This window comes from Eptatretus burgeri, chromosome 3, assembly GCF_056783735.1.
Source record: "Eptatretus burgeri isolate ZD-2024b chromosome 3, Ebu_testis_v1, whole genome shotgun sequence".
NCBI lineage: Eukaryota > Metazoa > Chordata > Myxini > Myxiniformes > Myxinidae > Eptatretus > Eptatretus burgeri.
Window position 1 is genome coordinate 7,212,471 of NC_140963.1, and position 26,998 is coordinate 7,239,468.

A 26,998-nucleotide genomic window follows, 5' to 3' on the forward strand; every position below is an offset into this window, starting at 1 on the left:
TCCTCTCTCTCAACGATACTCCACACATCCACCGAACCATTCACATTTCCACCCTTTCCAGCCTTTGTTGCTGCACTATGTTCAGTACCCATGTCTCACTCCCATAAATCATCGTACTCCTCACACATGTAGCATACACCTTTCCCTTCAGCTTCAACGACACTCCCCTCTTCGTCAGCACGCCGCTCAGTTCCCGAAACTTCTTCCATACACATCTCACTCTAGCAACCGTCGAAGAGTCTGATCCACCTTCTTCATTCAGCATGTCTCCGAGATAGCAAAATGTTTTCACACCTTCCAGCTTCACGCCATCTCCAAGATCCAAGTCAACAATTCCTTCATCTGCTGCTCCCTCGATGCACACCTTACACTTGAATGTCACTGCCACACTGGTTAATGACCCTCTCACCCCACTACATTTTCGATGAACCCATTCAGCACACATTGTACACTGAATGGAGTTCACTCCGACACCCTTCCTGCACACAGCACACGGCCACTTCCCAGTCCTTTCCACCTCACCACATGCTTTACCACTTGCCATCACCTTCGTCTTTCCGATATTCACCTTCAAACCTTTTGCCTCCATACATTCCTTCCACTTGTTCATCTTCTCCTTCAGTCCATCCATACCCTCTGCAATCAACACCAGATCATCTGCATACAGGAGCTCCCACGGTAAACCCTCCTTTACCCTCTGAACCAGCACCTCCATCACAACTACAAATAGAAGTGGACTTAGTACTGAACCCTGGTGCACTCCTACCCTCACCTCAAACTCACCACTGTTCCCGTCCTTCGTCCTTACAGCTGTGTGTGCTCTCTCGTACATTGCCATCACTACTCTTATCAACCATTCCTCCACTCCTAACTTCCTCAATGCCCATGTCGTTACTTCGCGTGGGACCCTATCAAATGCTTTCTCCAGATCAACAAACCCAAAAAACAACTTCTTCCTCTTCTCCATGTACTTCTCCTGCAACTGCCTTACAATAAAAATCGCATCTGTCGTTCCTCTTCCTGGCATAAATCCAAACTGCATTTCGTCAATCTTTACCTTCTTCCTTATCCTCTTCTCCAACACCCTTTCCAATACCTTCATTCCATGCTCAAACAACTTTATTGCTCCATAGGAGCCACAGTCCAGAGGGTCACCTTTCCCCTTGTACAGAGGGACGAGGGTACTCAGTTCCCAATCCACTGGAATGCGGCCTTCTTTCATATCACCACCAGATTACAGATCTCTGTCATTCTCTTCACACCAAAACTTCCCGCTGCCTTCAACATATCTCCCACAACTCCCGTCGGCCCTCCTGCTTTTCTACTCTTCATTGCTCTTATAGCTTCCTCAACTTCCTTCTCAGTTATCTTCTCTGCTGGTCCTAAAACTGGGTTACTCTCGATGTTGCTATCCCATTAATTTTCTACATTCAACAGCCTTTCCATATATCTCTTCCATCTCGCTTTAATTCCATCTGAGTCCACAACCATTTGTCCCACTTCATCCTTCAAGCAACTCACCGTCACATCAAATCTCTCTCTCTCGCTATCCGCTTTGCAATCCTGAATATCGCTCTCTTACCCTCGTCCGAATTCAAGCGTTCTCCAAAGCAAAGATGATGATACACCAGGGGGTTGACTCAGCCTGTCATCCTTCCGAGGTCGGCGAAATGAGTACCAGAATACTGGGCCGGTGTATACCCCGGTTAAAATAGGTGTACCATATCCCTGTGTCGTAATATATATGTATATATGTATATGTATATGTATATATATGTATATATGTATATGTATATGTATATAAATGTATATATATGTATATATATGTATATATATGTATATGTATATATATATATATATATATATATATATATATATATATATATATATATATATATATATATATATATATATATGTATATATATATATATGTATATATATATATATATGTATATATATATGTATATATATATATATATATATATATATATATATATATATATATATATATATATATATATATATATATATATATATATATATATATATGTATATATATGTACATATATATATGTATATGTATATATATATATATATATGTATATGTATATATATATATATATATATATATATATATATATATATATATATTATATGAAAACATATTCTTCCTTTTGTTGATTTTGGGTGGAAGATTAGTATCTGGAGATAAAAGCAAGATGCAAATTGAAGAAGGAATCGAGGCCACAAATCAAACTAAAAGACGACATTCAAATTAAAAATAGATCATGATGCTCGCAATCAAAATGGAAGTCGCTGTCAGGTCAGGTCAGGTATGGGAGCATGTGCCAGAACAGCGCGTCGCTGCGTCCACTTTCCGCCAGTACTCCAGGGGCCTCCGTCTGGCCATCCCCCAGGCAGATGCCAGGCCCATCCCCATCTCCTTGAGATGATGGTCAACCTGCTGCAACCACGAGGCACGTGCTCGGCCCACTGGCCTCCACTCATGAGACTCCCTTGCTGAGAGAATCTGGTGAGCAGGATCAGAGTCAGGAAAACGAGCCACATGTCCATACAGCCGCGACTGACGCTCACGGACTATGCAGGCAACAAATCTCATCCGAGTCTCTCTCAGCAACCGCTCATTGGACACAAAATCCGACCAGCGATAGCCAAGGATTCTCCGAAGAGACCTGGTACCAAAGGAATTAAGTCTCCGTCTCAGATCCTTGGTCAGAGTCCAAGTCTCGCATCCATAGAGCAAGACTGGAAGTACCAAGGACCTGAAGACTCGGACTTTTGTCCTCCCGCACAGGTACCGGCAGCGCCACACCCCATGATCCAGTGAATCCATGACTCCCCAGGCCCGACCCAGACGTCTATTGACCTCTGACTCACAGCGAGCAGAGACATGAATATCACTGCCAAGGTAAGTGAATCTCTCCACGACCTCAACATCCTCACCACAAACAGACACAGACAGGACAGCAGCATCCAAGATGTCACCGAAAGCCTGGATCTTAATTTTGACCCAAGAAACCCGTAATCTCAGCGGCTCCGACTCCTCATTCTGCACCTCGAGGGCCCCCAAAAGGATATCTAAAGTCTCCGCAAAGATGACTGAATCATCTGCAAAATCAAGGTCTGAGATCTTGACATTCCCAAACAATGCACCGCAGCTTGATCTCTCCAACATCCTCCCTAAAATCCAGTCCATACAAGTGCTGAAAAGTTTGGGGGCCAGTACACACCCCTGACGAACTCCAGTAACAACTAGAAATAAGTCAGAGATGGTACCACCACACTTCACAGCACTCTCAGTACCAGAGTAGAGTTCAGACATCGGATTGATCAGTTTTGGTGGCACTCCACGAAGACCAAGAATCCTCCAGAGGACATCCCGATTCACTGAATCAAACGCTTTACAGAGATCAACATAGGCTGCAAGCAGCCCCTGCCGAAACTCTCCTCTGCGTTCGGTGAGGACACGAAGAGCAAGGATACGGTCAATCGTTGACCTCTTTGGTGTAAAGCCTGACTGCTCTGGACGCTGGTGCTCAAGCAGATGGTGGCGAAGCCTATCAAGAATTATCCGAGCAAAGACCTTGCCCGGCACTGAGAGCAGCGTCACCCCTCGGTAGTTGTTGCAGTCTTGGCGATCACCCTTCCCTTTCCAGAGAGGAACAACAAGGCCCCTCTTACAATCAGTTGGGATGATGCCTGTGTTCCAGGCAGAGCACAAAACTGCATGCAACGACACGAGTGCAGCATTTCCATCAGCCTTGAAGTTAAGCATGGATGCCACAGATCCCTGGAGCTTTGCCCCGTTTCAACTGGTTCACCGCAGCCCGTGTTTCCACAAGCGTAGGTGGACCACAGTTGATTCGAGGGTAAGCAACAGGGATTGTAACACCCTTGACGTCCAACTCGACAGCTGGGGGATCAGCCTGGTACAACCGCTCAAAGTAACCGGCCCAGCGGGCCTTCACTTCAGACTCCTCTGTCAAGAGCCTACCATTCTCTGCTCTAACTGCAGTGCTCCGAGGGATGGGCTTGGATGAACGCAATGCGCGAATTCCCCTGTAAGCAGGACGAGAATCACCTGTCCACAGGTGATGCTCTACTCCCTCACAGATTCCTCACACATAGGCCTCCTTGTCCACCCTCAGTGCACGTACAGTTTTATGCCTCAACTCCCTGAACAGCTCAGCTCTGCCATTCAGCCTGGCCCTGCGACTCTGGTCAATGGTATCCAGTGTCCCTTGAGAGACAAAATTCTTCTTTGCCCTGCGGTGAGTTCCAAGACATCCACCGGCAACATCAAGGACGGTGGTCTTGAAGGCACTCCACAACTCTTCAGGACCCCCCAAAGCACCCAGACCCCCAAGTGTCCACTCAGCCTGTTCGCAAACTCCTCAGCTACTCTCTCATCCCTGAGCTTGCCAACATCCAGCCTAGGCTGGGATGGTACCATTCTCCAGGATTTAAGGTGCAGCTTTAGAGTTGCTACAACAAGCCTGTGGTCAGTATTGAGGAACTGAGCACTCCGGTAGACCCTGCAGTTCTGGATCATCCTCCAACGACCGTCAATGAGGACATGGTCAATCTCCTTTGCCACACCACCAGCGTTGGAATACCAAGTCCAGCGATGAGCTTGTGGGCGCTGAAACCATGAACCAGCCACCCTAAGTCCATGACTTCTTGCAAAGTCAAGGAACTTAGTGCTATTCTGGTTCATAGTTCCTGACCCATGGGGAACAACACACACCTCATAACCATCCCTATCAGTTCCAGTCGATGCATTGAAATCCCCCAAGACGAGAAGTGTATCTCGTCTGGGGCACTGATCAATCACAGACTCGAGCGTGGCGTAGAATGCATCCTTAACGGTGAGATCACTCGCCTCAGTCGGAGCATAAACAGAGACCAGCGAAATGACACCGAAGTAGTGACGAATCCTTAATCTCATAATACGCTCGTTGACCGGTGTTACCTCAATTATCATTGGGGTCAGCTTATTGGACACAGCTACAGCAACTCCTTAGGTATGGTAACCAGCAGAGCGACCAGACCAATAGTAGGTGTAACCACCCACCATTATCTCGCCGCAATCCGGTCTCCGAACCTCAGAGAGTGCTGCAATCCCGATGTCCAAACGCTTGAGCTCAGATGACAACAGAGACAGGTGATCATCCTCTCTTAGGGATAGGACATTCCAGGCACCCACCCGAAGGGATCGCCTCAGGTTAACCCAAGGAGACCGCCGTCTGGTGGACGACACCTCAGCACCACTCCGACACACTCTCCCGCAATCTGACCCAGGGATGTTACCCCGTGGTTTCCCTCCTATCATCAAAGATTGGGGGTCCCGAAGGCTTTGCCCCAATCCCATCATCCAGTGAGCTGCCCTGCGAAGGGAAGCTGCACAGGAGGTACTCCCATGGAGTGGGTTTTCAGATTTTTTTGCGTTTTTGTGTTTTGCGGAATGAAGGGTTTTTCGGTGGCCGGAGTGCAAATCCTGCCACCAACCTCCTCATAAAAAGTAACCCAACTGCAGGAGGACGTCCGCAGACACAGTTGGGCACTCTATATGGATGGCCGTTGGCTCACAAGGAGCTCCTCCGCCCTTTGACAGGTTTTGTTTTTAATCCTGCTGGGTGTCCATATCCAAACACCCTCCTCACCAGAAAACCTGGTCGGGGAGACGGTTTAGTCGCCGACAACCCGACCATGGAACAGGTTAGTACAGGTTTATATGGTACCTGTAGCAGGTCACAGATCTAACCTGACCTGACACTTTGTCGCTGTGGCACACTGAAAGGTCCCAAAAAATGACCATGCCCATGTATGGTAAGCTATATTATTTAATTTAATTTAATTGCTGAGAATTATTCATCATATCATTTAGTGGTAGTCCACTGCAAAGCACGATCACTATCCTACATAACGCTGACAGCTGGCAGTCCAAGGATATGATACATTTTCGAAACCTCTTGCAAAATAGTTCAGCAATATTGTTCTGGGCGTTCATGTGATCAGGCACTTTCTGCCCCTCCTGGCAAAATGCAAGAGCAATTGTCCCATCTTTATGGAAACACCATAATCCTGCCCCTCATTTTTGGGGCTCCCAGGGTAGTGTTTTGGGAGAGTGTGTTGGCCAGCAAGTTGTGTGACTTGTGGGTGTGCAGGTATGAGTTGTGATCGAGTGTTGTGATAAAGTTTTTTTGGCTTTGTTTGCATGCCATTTTGATGTTGTCTCCCACTGTTAGGGGAGGCTTACCCTTTGCAATGGTCCATGACTTAGCCTTAGCCCGTGATCTAATGATGGCCATATTTTTTTTTTTTTTCGGACTACCATATGACATTAACCTTCAACATTTAAGGATAGAGTGAAAGTACAGAAAATGTGTCCCCAACCGCAATCTATCCATAAAGCTCAACTTCGTGAAAATCGAAGGAAAATTATTCAAGTTATGATCACAAAAGTGTTTTTGTTCATGAGGTCACAATTCGAAAAAAGTAGGTCAAGGACACAAAACAAATATCAGGTGCACAACTTCAGTGCAGGTCCACTATCATGATGCAAAGCCATCTTGGAAGGCCAAGTGGTCTGAGATTCCACATTGACAAAATTGAGAGATGAATTTTTTTTTTCAGACCACCATTTGACCTTGACCTTTAACCCGGAGGTGTATGATGTAAATTAAGCGTAAATGCAACTTGCTCTCAGTTATCTGAAGAGGGCAATTTTGTTCTGATCAGACAAACCTTTGTCGAGTTTTGGTGAAAAATGTAAAAATTTTCTATAATTGGGTCATGACCTGAAAATTAGGTCAAGGTCAAAATAATGTTAACCCTGCATACTTTCTATTTGCATTATGAATTCAACATTTCATTCCAAAAGTCCCTGCTGCCTCCGAGATACAGTTTGGAAATTGGGAGTGTTGCGCGTGCTTAAGGCCGAAGTCACATTTGCTCTACGGCGAGGATACGGCGGCCGTACGCCCTCTGAATTGACAGAAACGTGTGGCGGCCGCAGAGTTTCTGATGTTGCGTCAGGGTGGCCCAACGCCATATGGCTATATTTTACAGGCCGTAGGGTTGCCGTGGAATTATAGGGCGGAATTATAACTTTTTTTTCATTTCTACGTTCGCTGTAGCAATTCGACAAGCCGAAACAAAAGAGCTGGTAAAAAAAAATCCCACTCGTTACCGTCCGTCTGGCCGCACGTTCGCCTTCGGGCCCCCGTGCGGTCACCTTGCGTCTGCCTCAAAAATTCTATGGCCACCGCAGGAACGCTGTAAAGTCACCGTGCGACATCAAATCAAAGACAGTACGGCACCCCCACGTTTTCGCTCTCCACAATTTATAAATACGCCATATGGCTACCCGAAAAATAAAAAGATATGTGACTGCTACATTGTGTGACCGTGGAAATACTGCGGCCGCCGTATAATTGCTAGTGGCCGTAGATTTTGGAGACCCCACGGCCGCTGTGGCAAATGTGACTTTGGCCGAAAGAAATTTGTTTTTGTAAATGGTTTAGAACTCCTTGGAGTCTAAGAACTCTGTGGTACCATTAAAAACTGGGGGGTACTAATTGTCGAAAGAAAACTGACAACAACAATAAGCTTTCTCCGCTGCTATCGCGGAAGGCTTTATAACAAAACAGCTATGTTGGGTCAGTCAATTATGTATTTTAAGCTTTACCGATGTTGTACAAAAGTTTGATTAATGCGATTGGATGTGAAATCCTCCACAGACGTCAGGAAGGTACATTACAGGCTGAAAGATTTGCATCTTGGTTCATTTTTTTCGGATTTGTAGCGTTGTAAACTGTGGTAATTTTAGTAAACATACATGTAGTAAACCTGTGGAATGTCCAGGTCATCCCGACATAGGAAATCCATCGACTTTCTGAAAACATGTCCTCTCTTCTTCTCCCATCTTGCTCATGTTGGCTTCATACCCTCATTACCTCTGCCAGCGAAGTAGGTTATGTTTTCACCCCTCTCTGTCTTTGTTACTTGCAAAATCAAAGATTTATTAAGTACTAGATGACCCGTGAACCCGTTGGGTTCCCGTTGTCACAGCGGATGATGGGAAAACATCATTTCATTAAAGAAATGATATCTCCAGCGAACTATACCACTGCGGTAGTTTGCATTGATCAAATTCTCCCAAAGAGTACTTGGACTGAATCGGGAATTGATTTTTTTAATAATTTTTTTCGTTGCCCAATTTGAACGAAACTTGATACTGCACACCGCAGTAGAATGGTGAGGAAGGTGGCACTAAATTTTTTGCACTATCGTGTACCATTTTGGCTTTATTTGGGGAACATACATCCAAGATGAGAGTTTTAGTCGTATATAGATATTGGTCAGCCGATTTGTCTGTTTCTGTCTGTCTGTCTGTCTGTCAGTATCGCCGACAGATCACAATTTTAAACGATCTTCACGAAACTTCACCACATGGTAGAGTTTGTCATAAGGAAGAAGCCTCTTGTTTTTGAGGTAAAAAGGTCAACATAAACCAAAGGTCAACAACTCAGGTGGTATTTCTAAAATTGTCAATTTTCATCTGATTCACTTCAAATTTGAAGAGGAGTTGCATATTTGGTCATTGAATTCAACCACCAATTATTTTTGAGCTCAAATTTGTTTTATGGATTTTGCAAGAGTCGTGTTCTGCACGACGTCTTCTTATTTGTTTGTCTGTTTTTCTGTGTGCAAGAGTTATCAAAAAGTTGGGGACGGATCCAGATGAAATTTGGTGGGCAGGTTGGGTGTTTGACAAGGAAGAATTGATTCAATTTTGGTGAAGATCCGAATCCGGATGCGGATCCGATAATTTTTAAGTGATTCTTCACCATTGATAGATCGGGCCAAAAACGATATATAGCATGACATTTTAAAAATGTATTTGGCCCGATATGTTCTCGTGGGTCATGCCTGATCCACGAGAGCATATCCGCTCAAACGTGGTGCAGGTCAGCACTCTACCGAGTGTCCTATTTTGAGGTTGTGATTGTGACTGTGAATGATAAAGCAAAGCATTGTTGATTTCTCTTTACTTCATGCATCTCCCCTGTCCATTTTAATGTTTCCCTCCCTAGCTGAATCAAGAACCAAGTGAAGACAACCCAATATTTCTTCCCAGTGATTCAGAAACAGATTGGCTACTCGCCAAGATGTGGATACAGAATGCAAACAATAAGACACATTGGGCGTTAATGTACGTGTATTTGATTTGCACAACTGAGGTGTTCTCTGTGGCCTTGATGAGGTGTTTACCCACAGGTCATCCATTGTACAAGGTATGTGTATTTCAAACGAACATTTAATCAATAACGATCTAATATTTCTCATGTACTTACCATGACATATCATTTTCAGAATGAATACAGAAATCATCTCACATGATAAAGTTGAAGAATGATAAGAAGGTTTTCATACTGATTATGGACTCATCAGAAATATGGAAACAGGATGGAATATTGTCATATAAATCAAAAGATAACAAATATAGAGCACATGAAAACATGACTTGGTGATTATCCATATTAAATAACCAGAAAAAAATAAGTTATTGTTGGACCGAAACGGAGCTGGAGTGTGAGAGTCTGACAAAATAGCAGCATTTTTTTTGTGTGCAATGTCAGGCTCATAGAAGAGCTACCACACAGAATATATAACAAAGGGAGCAGGAGACAAGAGGAGCAGGAGAGGGAAGGAAAAAAACAGTTGGGAACAGAGACATGAGGAGATCGGTGGAAGGGAGAGGGATGGGGCAGGGTACACAGAGTAAACAACATGGACACTTCAGGGATTTTCATGAAGGAAAGCAGGGAATTTGAAGGAGGTGGATTTGGGGTGGATTAACGGGGATAGAAATGATCGTGGTTTTGGATGGGGAAAGATAAGAGATGGTGGTGAACAGCTGTTTTGTAGACCTAAAGGGAAGAGTGGGATTGAAGAGAGTGTGTGAGTTTGTTCCAAAGGTGGGGAAAAAGAGGAATGAAAGAATGAAGGTGAGCAGTGATTTTTGATTTTGGTCGTTTCACCAGAAGGGGGTTGTGGCGGACCTTGGCGCCCTGTGGAAATATGGGTGGGGGAACTGATCACAGACAGAGAAGGGGGGTGAGGCTGGAGAGGAGTTGACAGAAGAGAGAAAGACCACCGACCTGCCTGTGGTGAGAGCGGAAAAGACCCAAAGGCTCAGCTTCATCACGGGAGATACGAATGTTCTTAAATTCCTTGGTTTCCACAACATGAATCCAAGACAGGTGTGAGGCAGGAGCAGCAGCCCAGAGGGGAGGGCAGTATTCCATCAGGCTGCGGATGAAAACTTTGTAGGTGAGGCCAAAGTCCTTTGGTTCGGAGCTCAGGTGAGCTGAGGAAGGACATTGCATGATTGAGGATTCCCAGTCGATGACTGGTGTTGGAGGCCAGGTTGGAAATGTGGCTTTCCCAGGAAAGATCATGGGAGATACTGAGACCCAGAAGCTTGAATGAAAGGACTTCTTCAAGAGGATTGTTGAGAAAGTAGATGGGGGGGATGGGGCAGGGAGTTCCAGATGGTCCTTTTGGAGAAACATCGCGAGAGTGTGAGATTTGTCAGGATTGAAAGACATGTTCCACGTGTTGGACCAGTTTGTGATTTTATCCAGATCTGCAGTGAGCAAAGAAGCTGCTGCTTGCCGGTCTGAGGGATGGCAGGTGGTATGGCAGAGGGTGGAGTCATCAGCAAAGAGATAAATAGGATTTTCCAGAGAGTCTGAGAGATCATTGATGAAAACCAGAAAAAGAACAGGGTCCAGAACGCTACCTTGAGGAGCTCCAGCCTGGACAGGAAAAGGGGATGAGAGAACTCTATTAAATTGAGGGCCACACGTTCGCTGCGACAGGAGAGGAAGTCTGTGAGCCATGAGTCGAGATTGCCTTGGACACCATGGGAAGAGAGTTTGGTGAGCAGGGTGAGGTGCCAGTCCAGGAACACCTGGGTGTGACTGGGTAAAGTGGATGCAGAAAGTGATGGGTTTGGGATGCAAAACTAAGAAGGAAACAGACTTTCGGCATTCAGCCTTTTCATGTGCCATGTCAGCTGTGCAGCCATTTGAGGTAAGGGAAGGAATGCAGGGGAAACATACACCAGAAATGGACTTAACTGGATGCCACCAGGATTTGGAGGAGGGAAATGGGTTTGAAAGTTCAGACTTAAGATTGGAAAGACGTTCTTTCCAGGCTCCCCTGATTTAGACACACACTTGTTCCTCCCTGTCCCCTACCCCCCCCCCCCCCACCCCAGCTCCTGAGGGTAGACACACACTTGTTCTGAGCTTTGTGGAAGGAAATGAGATTGTCTTCAGTGGAATTTGCCTTCCATGAGGCGAATGCAAGTTGTTTCATGACAACTGTCTCACCACAAGCTTCAGTGTACCATGGGTGGGAGGAAGGGTTGGACACCGGAATACGAGATGGGATAAATCTGTGCATGATAGAGAGCAAGTTTCTTTGAAATCATTCCGAGGATGAGTTGATGTCAGAGAGAGTAGAAATGGGAGACCAGTCTGGACGTTTGATGGCTGCTTGAAGTCCCTGCCAGTCGGCCTGAGTGAAATGACAACTTGGTGCTGAGATGGTTCTCCAATAATGGCCAAAGATGACCACTTTCACAAGAATATGGTCAGATGAACTGATTGGAACAGAATAAGAACAGCAGACATTTTCTGGGAAATTGGTCAAAATCAAATCCAGAAGGGATGGAGTAACATTGGCAGAGAACCTGGTCGGGAGGTTGACAGATTGTGTCAGTCATAATGAGTCGAAGAAATAATTTGCTGAAGTGCCATGGCAGGAGAGAGAGGTACCCACACCCAGCCAACAGGCATGATGGCAACTGAAGTCACCACATATGTGAAAGAGAGAGTTTGGATGAGTGGATAGAAGTTGGTCCATGTTTTCACTGAGTGAGATGTAAATGAAGTCATCACCGTTTGGTGGACGGTTCAACACATATATAAACAAGAGGTGGGAGCGGAGGGGAAGCCATAGCCAGATGTATTCCTGTGGGTGTGTAGGAGTGAAGGCGGAACATGGAGAGTGAGGAATAGAGTTTTTGATAAAGAGAGCAACTCTTCCTCCAGAACGAGGCTCAGGTCTAACACACCAGAGGAGGGAGTAATCAGGGAGGGAAACCAAGGTGTCAGAGATGTCTTGAAGGAAGAAAGTTTCTGTTAAGCAGATTATGTCTGGTTTGTCAGTGGCAACCCATATGGAGAGATCAGTCAGGTTAGAGTGAAGGCCTCAGATGTTTGAGATCCACACTGTTAAGGAAGAGGGAGAGGAGGAGGCTTTGGGTGCATGGGAGGGTCGGGGAGGAGATCGAGGAGAGTTGTACACTGTGTCAGAGATTGCAGAAGAGCTCGGGGAGAGGGTCGGATCTGGAGGAGGAAAAAGGGCTCGATGGTGAAGGGATGAGTCACAGTGGGGAGTAATATGAGAGGGGGAAAAGGGAAGTAGGAGATTGGAGGAGATGGGGGAATGAGTTAGAAGAGGGAGGGTGGGAGAAGGAGGCAGATTTGTGGCTTTGAGGAAGGGGAGAGAGGAGGTGAGAGGGGGAGATTTTAAGGTGAGGTGCAAGGGGGAGAGTTGAGGGAGAGAAGGGTCAGGGGGAGCTTTTGAGATGGGTGAGGGGAAGCTTGTAGGGGGAAGAGAGAGATAAATTTGCTTTGAAGAGAATGGAGGTATGGTGAAGGTCATGGTATGGTGAAGAAGGGAGTGAGCTGGGGTGGGGGGGGGGGTAGGGGACAGGGAGGAACAAAAATTGAGTGGATGGGAAGGGGGGGTGTGATGGGATTTGATGGGATTGGAAGAGGGGGGAGGTGTGATGAGAGGAAGGAGAGAGCATGTTTGAGATTATGAGTGGACTGAATGAGTGAGATACTTGTGAGGTTGGAACGAAGCCCACGGATGTTTGAAAACCATGCAGTTTGGGGTACCAGAGGGGGAGCTGTTATTAAAGCAGAGGGCAATGGAGGGAAGTGAAGAGAGGATGAGTAAGGAGGGGGTATAACAGTGGAGGAGTTTGGAGGAGGTAGATTTAAGGTGGTGGGATGAATTTGCACTGATGTTAAAAAAAAAAGTCGTTTGAAAGAGGGACATGCATTTCAAAGTTTGATTTTAAAAATTTGTAGGTCAGAGATTCGTTTAAATAGATTGGAGGATGGACAGAGTTCAGAAGAATTGAGAGAATGAAAGAAGGAAGCGTTGTAACAGATGGAATTTTTTGATAGGGGATGAAAGAAAGGTCGAAAATAACTCAGGTTTTTTTTAAAACTCGGGTCGAAAATAAACTCCAGTCGTAGGATCCAGATTCAGATCTTCACCAAAATGGAATCAATTTGGCGTGGTCACACACCCAACTTGTCCACAACGTTTTGAGATACCATGCTATATATCGGTTTAGCCCTTACTATCTCTCAATGGTAAAGAATCACTGAAAAAATAATCAGATCCGGATCCAGAGCTTCACCAAAATCTCATCAATTCGTCCTCGTCACACATCGAACCCGTCCACAAAATTTCATCCGGATCCGTCCACAACTTTTTGAGATATCCTGCACACAAACAAACAAACAAACAAACAAAGAAGAAGAAGATGCCATGCACAGCATGATACTTGCAAAATCCATGACCTCAAAAATAATTGCTGGTTAAATTAATTGACCAAATTTGCAACTCCTCTGCAACTTTCAAGTCAATTGGACCAAAATTGACAATTTTAGAAATCCGGCCTACGTTGACCTTTCGGTCCATGTTGAACTCAAAAATAATTTGAATTAATAAAAACTGGTTGAATTAATTGACCTGAAATGTAAATCGTCTTCAAATTTCAATTCAATGGGATGAAAAGTGAGGATTTTTGAAACAACACTTTAGTTGTTGACCTTGGGCCTATGTTGACGTTTTGTTCGATGTTGACCTCAAAAATAATTGTCTGGTTGAATTCAGTGAACAAATATGCAACTCCTTTTCAAATTTCAAGTGAATCGGATGAAAATTGACATTTTTCGAAATTCGGCCGATGTTGACCTCAAAAATAGCTTGGTGTTGGCTTCACGGTTTGGGTGGTGGCTTGTGATCCCAGGGTCCTGATGTCGAGCCCCGTTAGCTGCTGCATTTACACCAAGGGGTTGACTCAGTCTGTCATCCTTCTGAGGTCGGCAAAATGAGCACCAGTGGACTGGTCATAGGGGCACTGCATCAGCAACATTGCCGCACCCCCAACCAATGATGCAACCAGCAGCCAAAACGGCTGTATCACGAAGGGAACCTCAAAAATAATTAGTGGTTGAATTCAGTGACCTGATATGCAAATCCTCTTCAAATTTCAAGTCAATGAGATGAAAATTTGTGATTTTTGAGAAACCACCTTAGTTGTTGACCTTTTGGTCCATGTTGACCTCAAAAAGAATTGGCTCGTTGAATTCAGTGACCGGAAATATAAATCCTCTTCAAATTTCACGTCAATCGGATGAAAATTGAGGAATTTAGAAATCTTACCGAAGTTGTTGACCTTTGGCCTCTGTTTACCTTTTGGCCTCAAAATCAAGAGGCTTCTTCCTTCTGACAAACCTTCCATGTGGTGGAGTTTTCCACTTCCCAAAGCGACGTGCTTCTCCCATAACCACGTGATCTGTTTCCATCCCCTGCGTTTACCGACCCAAATTCCCCATTCATCTCACGATTTTTTCTGCAACACTTCCATTACCGAATCTGATGAAAACTCTCTCGTACAATAATAATAATACTAATAACGATCTCTTATAATGCTTCATCTTCCTCTTTCACACATGGTTTTCTTTACTGAATCATAATTCATGACTTCTTCTATTCCAACAGACTGCTCTCAATTCGACCTTTCATTCATACCTTGCCTAAAAAATCCAACTGTCACAGCGTTTCTTCTCTCCATTCTCTTAATTCGCCTTCATTGCATCCATCAAGAAACATCTTTCATCGCATCTCTGACCGAAAAATTAAAAAAAAAACCCAGTTTGCTATGAATATTCACTTTCCATCAACCATTCTTTTTTTCCAAATTCGGTGACAACTCACCCCCACACCGCTCCCTCTCAAAGCAACCATCACACTCTGCTCCCTCCAAGCTTCCCTCTCACCTTTCTCAAAAACTCCCCCCTCACCTTTCACCCTCAACACTCCCCACTCACCCTTCTCTGACCATTCACCCTCCTCACTCACCATTCTCAAAGTTGCCCCCCCTCTCATCCACAAAGCTGGCTCCTTCCCCCTGCATTCTCACCTCCATCTCATCACTCCACCTCCTCAAATCCTCAACTGCCTTCTGCCCCCTCTCTTGTTTCCCACTCTCCCCCAGCACCGCAGAGCCTTTTTCCTCTTCATCTGGCCCCCTCCCCAAGCTATTCTGCAATCCCCCACACTCTTTCCACAACTCTCCTTACCCCCCCCCACTCCTCCCTTGTCCTACGTTCCTCCTCCCCTCCCATTCCCTGCACCCAAAGCCACCTCCCCTCCCTCTTCATTAACAGTGTGGACCTCAACTATCCGGGGCCTTCGCTCAAACCTTACAGATCTTTCCAAACAGGTTGCCACTGACAAACCAGACATAATCTGCTGAACAGAAACTTTCCTCCCTCAAGACGTCTCTGACTCTCAAGTTTCTCTCCCTGGTTACTCCCTCCTCCGGTATGACAGACCTGAGCCTCGTCCCGGTGGAGGAGTTGACCTCATCATCAAAGACTCTATTCCTCACTCTCCATGAACTACCCTCACACCCCCACACCCCCAGGAATACCTCTGGCTACTGCTTCCCTTCTACTCCCACCTCTTGTTTATATGTGTGATGACTCCATTTACACCTCACTTTCCGAAAACTTGGACCAACTTCTATCTTCTCATCTATACTCTCTCTTCCTCATATGTGGAGACTTCAATTGTCATCATGCCAGTTGGCGAGGTGTGTGTACCTCTCTCACCTGTCATGGCACTTCAGCAAAATATTTCCATGACTCATTGGGACTGACTCAATCGGTCAATTTCCCGACCCAGATCTCAACCAAGGGTTCTCTATCTCTACTGGATCTGATTTTGACAAATTTCCCTGAAAATATCTGCTGTTCTTCCTCCACTTCAATCAGTTCTTCTGACCATGTCCTTGTCAAATAGGACATCTGTCTCATGTTATCGGAGAACCCCCTCAGCACCGTCTAGTCTGGCATTTCACTCAAGCTGACTGGCAGGTTCTCCAAGCAGCCATCAAAATTATAGACTGGTCTCCTATCGTGACTTTCTCCAACATCAACTCATCCTGGGAATTCTTTCAAAGAAACTTGCTCTCCCTCATGCACAGATTTATCCCCTCTCGTCTTCAGTTGTCTTACCCTTCCTCCCACCCATGGTTCACTGAAGCTTATAGTGAGGCAGTTGTCCTCAAGCAACTTGCCTTTGCCTCATGGAAAGCAAACCCAACTGAGGGTAATCTCAGTTCCTTCCATAAAGCTCGGAACAAGTGTGTGTCTACCCTCAGGAGAGCCAGAAAACAACATTTTTCTTAGCTCAAGTCTGAACTTTCAAACCTCTCTCCCTCCTCCAAATCCTGGTGGCGTCAAATCAAATCTGTTTCTGGTGTATGTTCCCCACTCATCCCCTCCTTTACCTCAAATGGCCACACTGCTGATACTGCACATGAAAAGGCTGAATGCCTAAACTCGGTGTTTGCGTCGAAATCTTGTGTCTGAAACCCATCGCTTTCTGTACCCACCTTACCCAGTCGCACCCAACTGTCCCTGGACTGTGTCCTTTTCTCCTGACAAGGTGGAGAGCTTGCTGTTAAACCTCGACTCAGATTCTGCAACTGGTCCAGACAGCATCATCCCACGTGACCTAAAAATCTGCTACTCTGCTCTTGCTCACCCTCTCTCTGTTCTATTCACCCTCTCATTTACTCAAGGTCATCGGCCATCTGCTTGGAAATCAGCAAACTTTACTGCTCTGCATAACAAAGGTGCAAAAACAGATCCCTGAAACTTCAGACCAATCAGCCTTCTCCAAATCATCAGCAAGGTTATGGAATTCGTCAACGCTTCAGACATTAAATCCTTCCTCTTCTCCAATGGCTTGATTTCCGATCATGAATTTGGTTTCAGACCAGGTCACTCTACCCTGGATATTCTGCTTCAACTCTCCCAACAATGGATGGAGGTCCTCAATGCCAAACATGAAATCGGAGCCATATCCCGAGACGTATCATATGCTTTTGACATGGTCTGGCACCCTGCCCTGCTCACCAAACTCTCTTCTTATGGTATTCAAGGCCATCTCCACTCATGGCTCACAGACTTCCTATCCTGCAGCAATCAACATGTGGCCCAAAGTGGAGTTTGTTCATCCCCTCTTTCTGTCCAGGCTGGAGTTCCTCAAGGCAGCGTTCTGGGCCCTGTTATTTTTCTGGTTTTCATCAATGATCTCTCTGACTCTCTGGAAAATCCTCTCTCACTTTGTTGATGACTCCACCCTCTGCCGTACCATCTGTCATCCCTCAGACCGGCAAGCAGCAGCTTCTTCTCTCACTGCATTTCTTGGTAAAATCACAAACTGGTCCAACACTGGGGAACATGTCTTTCAATCCAGACAAATCTCACATTCTGACAATGTCTCTCCAAAAGGACCATTTGGCAAACCCCCTCCATCCACTTTCTCAACAATCCTCTGGAAGAAGTCCTTTCTTTCAAGCTTCTGGGTCTCACTCTCTGCCAGGATCTTTCCTGGGAAAGCCACTTTTCCAACCTACCCTCCAAAGCGAATCGCCGACTGTGAATCCTCCGTTGTGCAAAGTCCTTCCTTGGCCCACCTGAGCTCCTGACCACATACAAAGCTTTCGTACGCAGCCTGATGGAGTACTGCTCTCCACTCTGGGCTAGTGTTTCTGCCTCACACCTTTCTTGGATTCATGTTGTGGAAACCAAGGAATTTCGGATCATTGGTATCTCCAGCGATGAGGCTGAGTCCTTGGGCCTTTCACTCTCTCCGCAGACAGGTCGGTGGTCATCTGTCTTCTACCATCTCCTCTCCGGTCTCACCCCCCCCCCCCTTGCTGTGTCTGCGATTTGTCCCCTCCATATTTCCGCAGGGCGCTCAAGGTCCGCCAACAACCTCCTTCTGATAAAACTACCAAAATCACGAATCACTGTTCACCTTCACTCTTTTATTCCTCTTTTTTCCCCGCCTCTGGAATAAATTCCCTCACTCTGTTCAATCCCATTCTTCCCTCCAGGCCTTCAGAACAGCTGTTCACCACCACCTCTTATCATCCCCCATCCAAATCCTCGATCTTTTCTACCCCCGTTAATCCACCCCAAACCCACCTCCTAATTCCCTGCTTTCCTTCCTGAAAGTCCCTGTAACGTCCATCTTGTAGACCCCGTGTTCCCCACCCCATCCCTCTCCTTTCCACAGATCTCCTGTCTCTGTTCCCCACTGTTTTGTCCTTCCCACTCCCGCCCATCTTGTCTCATCCCCCCCCCCTTGCTGTGCGTTGTGTGTTCGTTCTCATACGAGCCTCGACAAGGTATACAAAAATAATATATGATAATGAAGATCTGTTGAAAATTCTGACCTGTAGGCGATAAATAGAGACAGAGAGATAGACAGACAGACAGACAGACAGACAGACAGACAGACAAAATAAAATCGATTCATCAATATACTTGAAAAATCTTCGATTTTGCCTGTAACAAACAGACAGAGACGGGTGAAACATAACCTCCTTCACCTTCGGTGGCGGAGGAAACAAAATAACAGTAAAAATGCATCAAAAACGACCGGAATACCTATCTTTGAGAAAGTCGGCAGAGACCTTGAAGAAGAACCGGAAACAAAAGTTGCCCTCATTTAATTGCCATTTTTGTTCTTTTTTGGTAATTTGAATTTTTTCTGTTCTTGCTTTTCAGCTCTTGAAACCTCATGTCAAGTACACACTGGACGAGGCGATTTCGCTTCGAGGGTTTCCATTGAAAGAAGGTGGTTATGTAGACCAGGTGAGTTTCTCCACTCTTGGAGTTAATCTTGCTTACCAATTCTGGTTTGTATTTTTCCAAATTATTCTGACATTTTCGAACTCAAAAACAGTTCGAGTAGATATTGACAAACCTACTGTTCTTCAAGAACTAATGTCAAAGTGTTAATTGCAGAGCTCCAGCCCAGACTGTGTGACTGAGAACTGAATGTTATTCATGAGCAAATAAAGTCGTACATTTGGGTTTTGAGACTTACGTGGCGCCACATTAAAAAGAAAAAAACACAGCCACCTCTATAATGTGCCGTCCTGTTAAAATATGTTGCAGATACACAAGGCCTTGAAGTTTGTTTTTTTGAGAATGTCTCACACCCCCTTTCAAAATTTTCACCTTTTTTTGCCTTATAGCCTGGAATTAAATTGCATTAAATGAGACTTTTTCCACATTTATTTGCACATCGTAACCCACAACTTCCAAGTGAAAAACAAATTCCACAAATTTCAGAAAATTAATTAAAAATACAAAACTAGAATATCTTGGTTGGATAAGTGTCCACTCCCCTTATAATGGCAACTATAAATTAGCTCAGGTGTAACCAATCACCTTCAAAATCACACACCAAGTTAATTGGCCTCCACCTGTGTTAAATTGTAGTGATTCTGATTATTTCAGAATAAAATCAGCTGTTCCTGTAGGTTTTCTCTGCTGCTCGAACATTTCACAGCAAAGACTCAACAATGAGCACCAAGGAGCTTTCAAAAGACCTCTGGGATAAAGTTGTGGAAAGGCACAGATTAGGGGATGGGTGTAAACATATTTCAAAGGCCTTGAATATCTCTTCAAGAACAGTCAAGACAATCATTAAGAAGTGGAAGGTGTATGGTCCCACCAAGACCCTGCCTATATCAAGCCGTCCCTTCAAACTGGATGATCAAGTTCGGAGGAGACTGATCAGAGAGGCTACCAAGAGGCCTTTGCCAACTTATGGCTACATGCCTTTATGGCAGAGTCTGGTCACTGTATGTATGTGACAACAATATTCCAAGCACTCCACAAGTCTGACCTGCATGGCAGGATGGCAAGAAGGAAGCCATCACTCAAAAAAACCCACCTTGAGTCCCGTTTGAGGTTTGCAAAAAATAAAAAAAACATTCCGGAGATTCTGAAGCCATGTGGCAAAAAGTTTTATGGGCTGACGAAACCAAAATGGAAATTTTTGACCAAAATGCAAAACGTTACATTTGGTGCAAACCCAAAACAGCACATCACCCAAAGAACACCATCCCTATTGTGAAGAATGGCGGTGGCAGCATCATGTTATGGAGCTGTTTCTCATCAGCAGAGACTGGGGCACTTGTCAGGATAGAAGGGAAAATGGATGGAGCATAATACAGAAAAATCCTGGAGGAAAATCTGATGCCCTCTGCAAGAAAGCTGAAATTGGGAAGGAAGTTCACTTTTCAGCATGACGACAACCCGAAACACACAGCTCAAGCAAAATTGGAGTGGGTAAGGAACAAAAAGATAAATGTCCTTGAGTGGCCCAGACATTGCCCCGACCTAAATCCAATTGAAAATCTGTGGCATGACTTGGAAGATCGCTTGTCCATCAGTGTTCCCAACGCAAGTTGATTGAGCTTGTACAGTTTTGTACAGAAGAATGGGAAAATATTGCCCAATGAATGTGTGCAAAGTTTGTAGAGACCTTTGCCAACAAACTCACAGCTGTAATTGGTTCACGAGCCAGTGTGTGACCACTATATTCGTTATGGGATGTGTGTCTGTCCCGAGCATAGCTCCGTGGGTTTTGATTCGATCTTGATAAAATTAGGTTGCGAGGTTTGTCTCATGATCTAGTTGTGTTTTCCGGAGAATGGGCGTGCTGCGCCCATTATGGGCGGAGCCAAGCCCCAAAAAATGTTTTTAGGGGGTAGCCGGTTTCAAGTTACATCTTCTCCGAGGGGGTTTGTCGAATCTGGCAGGGGTTTTGGTATTTGGTTAGCCCACTGGCACCTGCATAGCCCCACGGAGCTCAATTTTTTTTCATTTTCGTCCCAAGGTCAAGGTCACAAGGTCACGAACTTAGAAAATGTCAAAAAAATCAATAAATTGGGCATCGAGCTCTTCTGGTTTTCAACTGTTTCGAATGAAAGTTGGTATGCAAGTAGTGCTCTTCGAGTACTCCAACTTTTGGTTCACGAGCAAGGGACCACTATATTCGTTATGGGTGTGTGTGTGTTGGTTCACGAGCGCCAGCCAGAGTGACCACTATATTCATTATGTCTGTGTGTCTGTCTGTCCAGAGCATAACTCCGTGGACTTTGATCCGATCTTAATGAAACTTGGTTACCTGTTCGATATCAATGTCTAGTTGTGCTTTCCTGGATGAGGGCGTGTTACGCCCATTGTGGGTGGATTGACGCCCAAAAAATAGCCATTTTTAGATGGTAATCGGATTAAAAATCTATCTTCTTCTCGGGAATTGACTGAATGGAATGGCTTCTTCGGTATTTGAATCGCAAAATAATTACCTAAAACTTGTCGTCTGATTTTTCATTTTCGTCCCAAGGTCAAGGTCACAAGGTCAAGGTCACAAGGTCAAAAACTTAGAAAATTGCGAATTTTGACATAAAAATCAAAGGACCACCCAAACTTTGAGAGCTGGGATGACAATATTTTTCATGCATAATCTTGAGGTCATTCCCCACCTAAAGTCTTGAAACCATTTTGCTCTATCTCGAACACCTTGCCCGTGGCGCCCCCTTCAAGTTAGTTTTTATGCTGATTTCATCAAAGTATGGATAATCCGAGGAGTGCGAAATGCCATATAGCCTATATGACGTTATATTGTTCCTGGAATGTTCCAGAGGAAGTTTTGCACCAAAGGTCATACCTTTAAAGGCCACAAAGGTCAAATTTTCAAAGTTATGGGGATCGAACCGGGTTTTTGACCTTCTTCGACGAACTAACTCCAATAAGCTATAGCACGTATCATGTTTCCTTATTTTAATGTCCACAACATTGTTTTGTGACCTTTAAAGGTTATGCAAAGGTCAAATTTTGAAAGGTGTTGAACGAAACAGGGGTTTCGACATTTTGCAGCTAAAACCTGTCACTCGTATCACATCATATTGATCATTTTTATAACTTGTTCAAAAATTATCACATTGTCTCATCCTTGACTTCTGAAACAATCTACATGGTCAAATACCGCTCGTGAACCATGGTCGTCTTCAGACTTGTTGCTGTTAAAGGTGCTTCCATCAATTATTAACTCAGGGGGATGGACACTTATCCAACCAAGATATTCCAGTTTTGTATTTTTAATTAATTTTCTGGAATTTGTTTTTCACTTCGAAGTTGTGGTTTACAATGTGTAAATAAAGGTGGAAAAAGTTTGATTTAATGACATTTAATTCCAGGCGATAAGGCAACAAAAGGTGAAAAATTTGAAAGAGGGGTGTGGACTTTCGATAGTCACTGTCGATCGAATCGATAGATAGATTAATCAACAATCATGCATTTGTTATGAGTAAATATATTTATGCAATCAAAGTATATTTGTACCTTCTGAGTAAAATAACTGAATCAACAATGAAACTTCATTGTTGTTTTCATGAGCACTTTTTTGTTTGTTTTTCTGGAAATTAACACATCAACATAACATTTCTCCATGTCATTCAGTATTCATTTGGCAGAAAGGGATATCTCCAAATGTACGCAGATATATTCAAGGAATTCAACTTCGACTTTTTATTCCTTCCAAGAAATTTTGAAAGCCGTGGGGTCAGTGACTTGCCCAACTTCTACTTCCGTGATGATGGCATGAAGCTCTGGGGTGTGATTAAAAGGTGGGTCTTATTCAGAATATCTTGTAAGGTAGAACAGCACCTTTGGAAAATACAAAATATGTCACAATTTTAGGGAAGTTCATCACATTGCCATATGTTACATATATAAATATCAGATACAAGTGAACTTGCTTTTGTAATATTGTTGTGGGCCGAGGGTCGGTGGCGAGGAACGACCGCTAGATGGAGCAGTAGGGCCGTCTCCCACCGAACACCCGGAATTAAAGGTCGTCACTCCGGATAACTCCGAAGTCGATGGGTCACTTACTGGACCGTGGACGCCAATATTTCGACCGCGTGGTTAGGGTATTTTTGTTTGATTCCAATTTACCGAATTAGCCACGCGGTCGAGCTACCGGGGAAGTCACACCCTCGGCCGGCTTTGTCCGAACCGAGTCGCGAACCGCATAACCGAGTGGGAATTACCAAAGCCGCGCTGGTCCAAATAACAATTTTACAGCTCAATCAGCCTCACTATAACTCAAACCCGAACCATGCTTGCCCAATAAAAGAAAGCACAGACAACGAACTGGAACATTTAACAAGAGGGTTTATTTTACAATAATCGGGGAGGGAGGGAAACACTGACCAGACTTAACCACGAATGTAAAATAATGCAGGCAAATGTACAATGGCAATCACTTTAACGATTTCTACTTATCACACTGGCCACAGACAGACACCCACACACCCAAAAAGAAATGGACCTCGTGGGTCTATATTCGGCCCTTCAGCTTGGGAGGGAAGGCGAGCTGAGGGTCAGAGTCTGGCCGGGTACCTGGCCGCCTCGTGCGGTTTCACCAATTCGCCCTTGTGGAGCTCGGAGTCTGTGGAAGGGAACGGGTATCCCAGCTCGAGCGCCCCAACACAACCCACCACAGTGGGATTCGAACCCACGACCCAGAATCCAATGAGTGCAGCCAGGATCCCACGAACGACCCGGCCAGCCAAGAGCGATGACCGACGACCAGAAGCACCAGGAAACACCTCCGCCATGACCACCAACACGACCACTGACCACCCAGGAACAAGACCAAGACCAAGACCGCTCAAGACCGACTCAACCACTGAACCACCCGTGAGACAGCTCGCCACCCTTCTTATCCCTCCCGCAGGTGGGTGGAGGGATCCACTCTGAGATAACTCACCTCTGGATTGGTCAGGAGGCGTCAGGCGATCGGTGTCCTCCCCTCATTGGATGAGGTGAACATTCCATCTGGCTGGGGCGGGGTTGGCTCTGAGGTGATCTCACCCCCGATTGGACAAGGGGAACATTCCATCTCGCTGCGGCGGAGTCGGTTCTGAGGTGATCTCACCCCCGATTGGGTGAGGGGAATATTCCATCTCGCTGGGGCGGAGTCGGCGCTGAGGCGATCTTACCTCCGATTGGGCGAGGGAAACATTCCATCTTGCTGGGGCGTAGTCGGCAATGCAGTGATCTCATCCTGCCTATGTCCGTGGCCTCGAACACGTGCGTAATGGCACTGAAGGAGCAGAGGGGATTGATGTTGAAGACTAACTAGAAGGAAACTCGCAGCGCACACATGGAATTCCTGTTTGACATTGGGGATGGATTCTAACTCCCCACATATACTTAAAGAGATAACTGAACTATGGGACTGCTGATTGTCTGTGTGCAAAAGGCTTCCAAATTCGTAACACTCCCCCCTCCCCCTCCTTTTAATAGACTCGTCCCGAGTCGTAAATTTTCGTGTGCCATGCAGGTGTACATTTTTTCCTCTGGTACGTTTTACCTACGGATCTCTGAGTGCGAAATTCAAATGCATGTCCCAAAAATAAATAACCTCGTGCGCTGCGTAACTTACCTAACAGACTCACGCAGACGACTTAACTATATTGCCGGCGCTAAACAAACAACCGGTGGATTTTAAAGATTATATACATTTTGTGATTTATTTACACCAACCATGGCCCAGGACCTGCGATCAGTGGAAAGAAGGCACAGCAAATCAATCATTCTGTGTGGGTGAGTGCACAGCAACTTGAAGGTCAGACGTCTTCCGGGCCTCCTCAAAAGGTCCCTTTTGTCACTGAACCTTCCTTTTTCATTTCAGTCTTCAGCTACTGGAAGCAACTCACCCTAACACGGCAGGCCATGCACCATCCCACAGGCCATTTGAACTGGCCTTTATGCAAGAAGACAAGGAGGTAGCCAGGCTGCACAATGCAGTCCCTGGCACCTCTGAACTTAATGGATGCATGGGCTGCGCGATCGCAGTCTCGTGGTGAGGCTGCCTGCAGGGCAGACTTTGCAAACCCTTGCTGGGATGGTCCTGGCGCACATGGTGGAGATGGTTGACACAGGGGAAATGCAAACAAGGGCTAGGCAGGCTTGGAGTCAAGGCAAAGGCAGGCAAACAAGGTAAGGCGAATGCGGACCAGCAGATGTAGCACAAACAGGCCGGCATATGAAGCTGGCCGGCCTCTGGTCTGGTCCGTGAGGTTCTGGAGGAAGTGCGGTGGTGCCGGCCGCTCTGAAAATGGGCTCAGACCTACCCTACTGTCTCCCCCCATCCTATCGCCTTTGCCTGTCTTTGTCCATACCCACTCCCTTAGTTTGCAACAACAAAATTTAGACTTCCCCCCCTTTTTCCACCCCCTTTAAAAAAAATTAATTCCAGTGTCCCTAATCCTCATACTATCCTTGTCTGGCTAACCTATCCTACCTGCCTACTCCCAACCACAAAGATCCTTCTTGAGGGGAATAAGGAAGAGACAGGTCAGGTGGCTCTGTCTCGAGGCCCAATGGAGCCTCAGAATAGCCTCCACAGATTTCAGCAATCTTTCTGAGGTGGATCCAGTGGCCTACAGAGAGCGAAGGGATGGATGGTGCGAAGGGGTGCACATTTCCTATCTGTCCTATCCTTTATTAAACTTTAAAATATCCACGGGGCTTTTCAACACGCCTGTCTCTTTAAACTATTGGTTCTAGAAACCATGATTCCCATCGCTTTTGTTGGTGTCCGTTATAAATTTTGGGCCTGGCCCACAAATTTTCTCCCGTGCCCTTGCACAATTTCGTGGCTGGGCAGCGTGGTTCACTTGGCAGGGATTCCCATGTGCAGAACTCTAACTAAGACACCCCCGGGCAGCTGAGGCTGTCTCCGAGCCTTCCTACTCAATATGGACGCGGGGAGTGCCCTTCCTGGCTCAGGTCAGGTCAGGTATGGGAGCATGTGCCAGAACAGCGCGTCGCTGCGTCCACTTTCCGCCGGTACTCCAGGGGCCTCCGTCTGGCCATCCCCCAGGCAGATGCCAGGCCCATCCCCATCTCCTTGAGATGATGGTCAACCTGCTGCAACCATGAGGAACGTGGTCGGCCCACTGGCCTCCTCCACTCATGAGACTCCCTCGCTGAGAGAATCTGGTGAGCAGGATCAGCGTCAGGAAAACGAGCCACATGTCCATACAGCCGCAGCTGACGCTCACGGACTATGCAGGTAACAAATCTCATCCGAGTCTCTCTCAGCAACCGCTCGTTGGACACAAAATCCGACCAGCGATAGCCAAGGATTCTCCGAAGAGACCCGGTACCAAAGGAATTAAGTCTCCGTCTCAGATCCTTGGTCAAAGTCCAAGTCTCGCACCCATAGAGCAAGACTGGAAGTACCAAGGACCTGAAGACTCGGACTTTCGTCCTCCCGCACAGGTACCGGCAGCGCCACACCCCATGATCCAGTGAATCCATGACTCCCCAGGCCCGACCCAGACGTCTATTGACCTCCGGCTCACAACCTGCGGAGACATGAATATCACTGCCAAGGTAAGTGAATCTATCCACGACCTCAACATCCTCACCACAAACAGACACAGACAGGACAGCAGCATCCAAGATGTCACCGAAAGCCTGGATCTTTGTTTTGACCCAAGAAATCCGTAATCCCAACGGCTCCGACTCCTCATTCAGCACCTCGAGGGCCCCCAAGAGGGTGTCTAAAGTCTCCGCAAAGATGACTGCATCATCTGCAAAATCAAGGTCCGAGATCTTGACATTGCCAAACGATGCACCGCAACTTGATCTCTCCGACATCCTCCCAAAAATCCAGTCCATACAAGTGCTGAAA

General features: G+C 45.8%; 1 protein-coding gene across 2 annotated transcripts in view; it reads left to right on the forward strand.

The window, feature by feature from the left end:
• LOC147029351 (polyunsaturated fatty acid 5-lipoxygenase-like) overlaps positions 1-26,998 on the forward strand; it is a 117,746-nt gene that overhangs the window by 54,485 nt on the left and 36,263 nt on the right. For both annotated transcript variants that reach the window (XM_085872351.1, XM_085872350.1), the window contains exons 9-11: positions 9,121-9,321; positions 18,997-19,083; positions 22,747-22,913. In XM_085872351.1, coding sequence (XP_085728477.1) covers positions 9,121-9,321; positions 18,997-19,083; positions 22,747-22,913 — 455 coding nt within the window. The remainder of the gene's footprint in view (positions 1-9,120; positions 9,322-18,996; positions 19,084-22,746; positions 22,914-26,998) is intronic.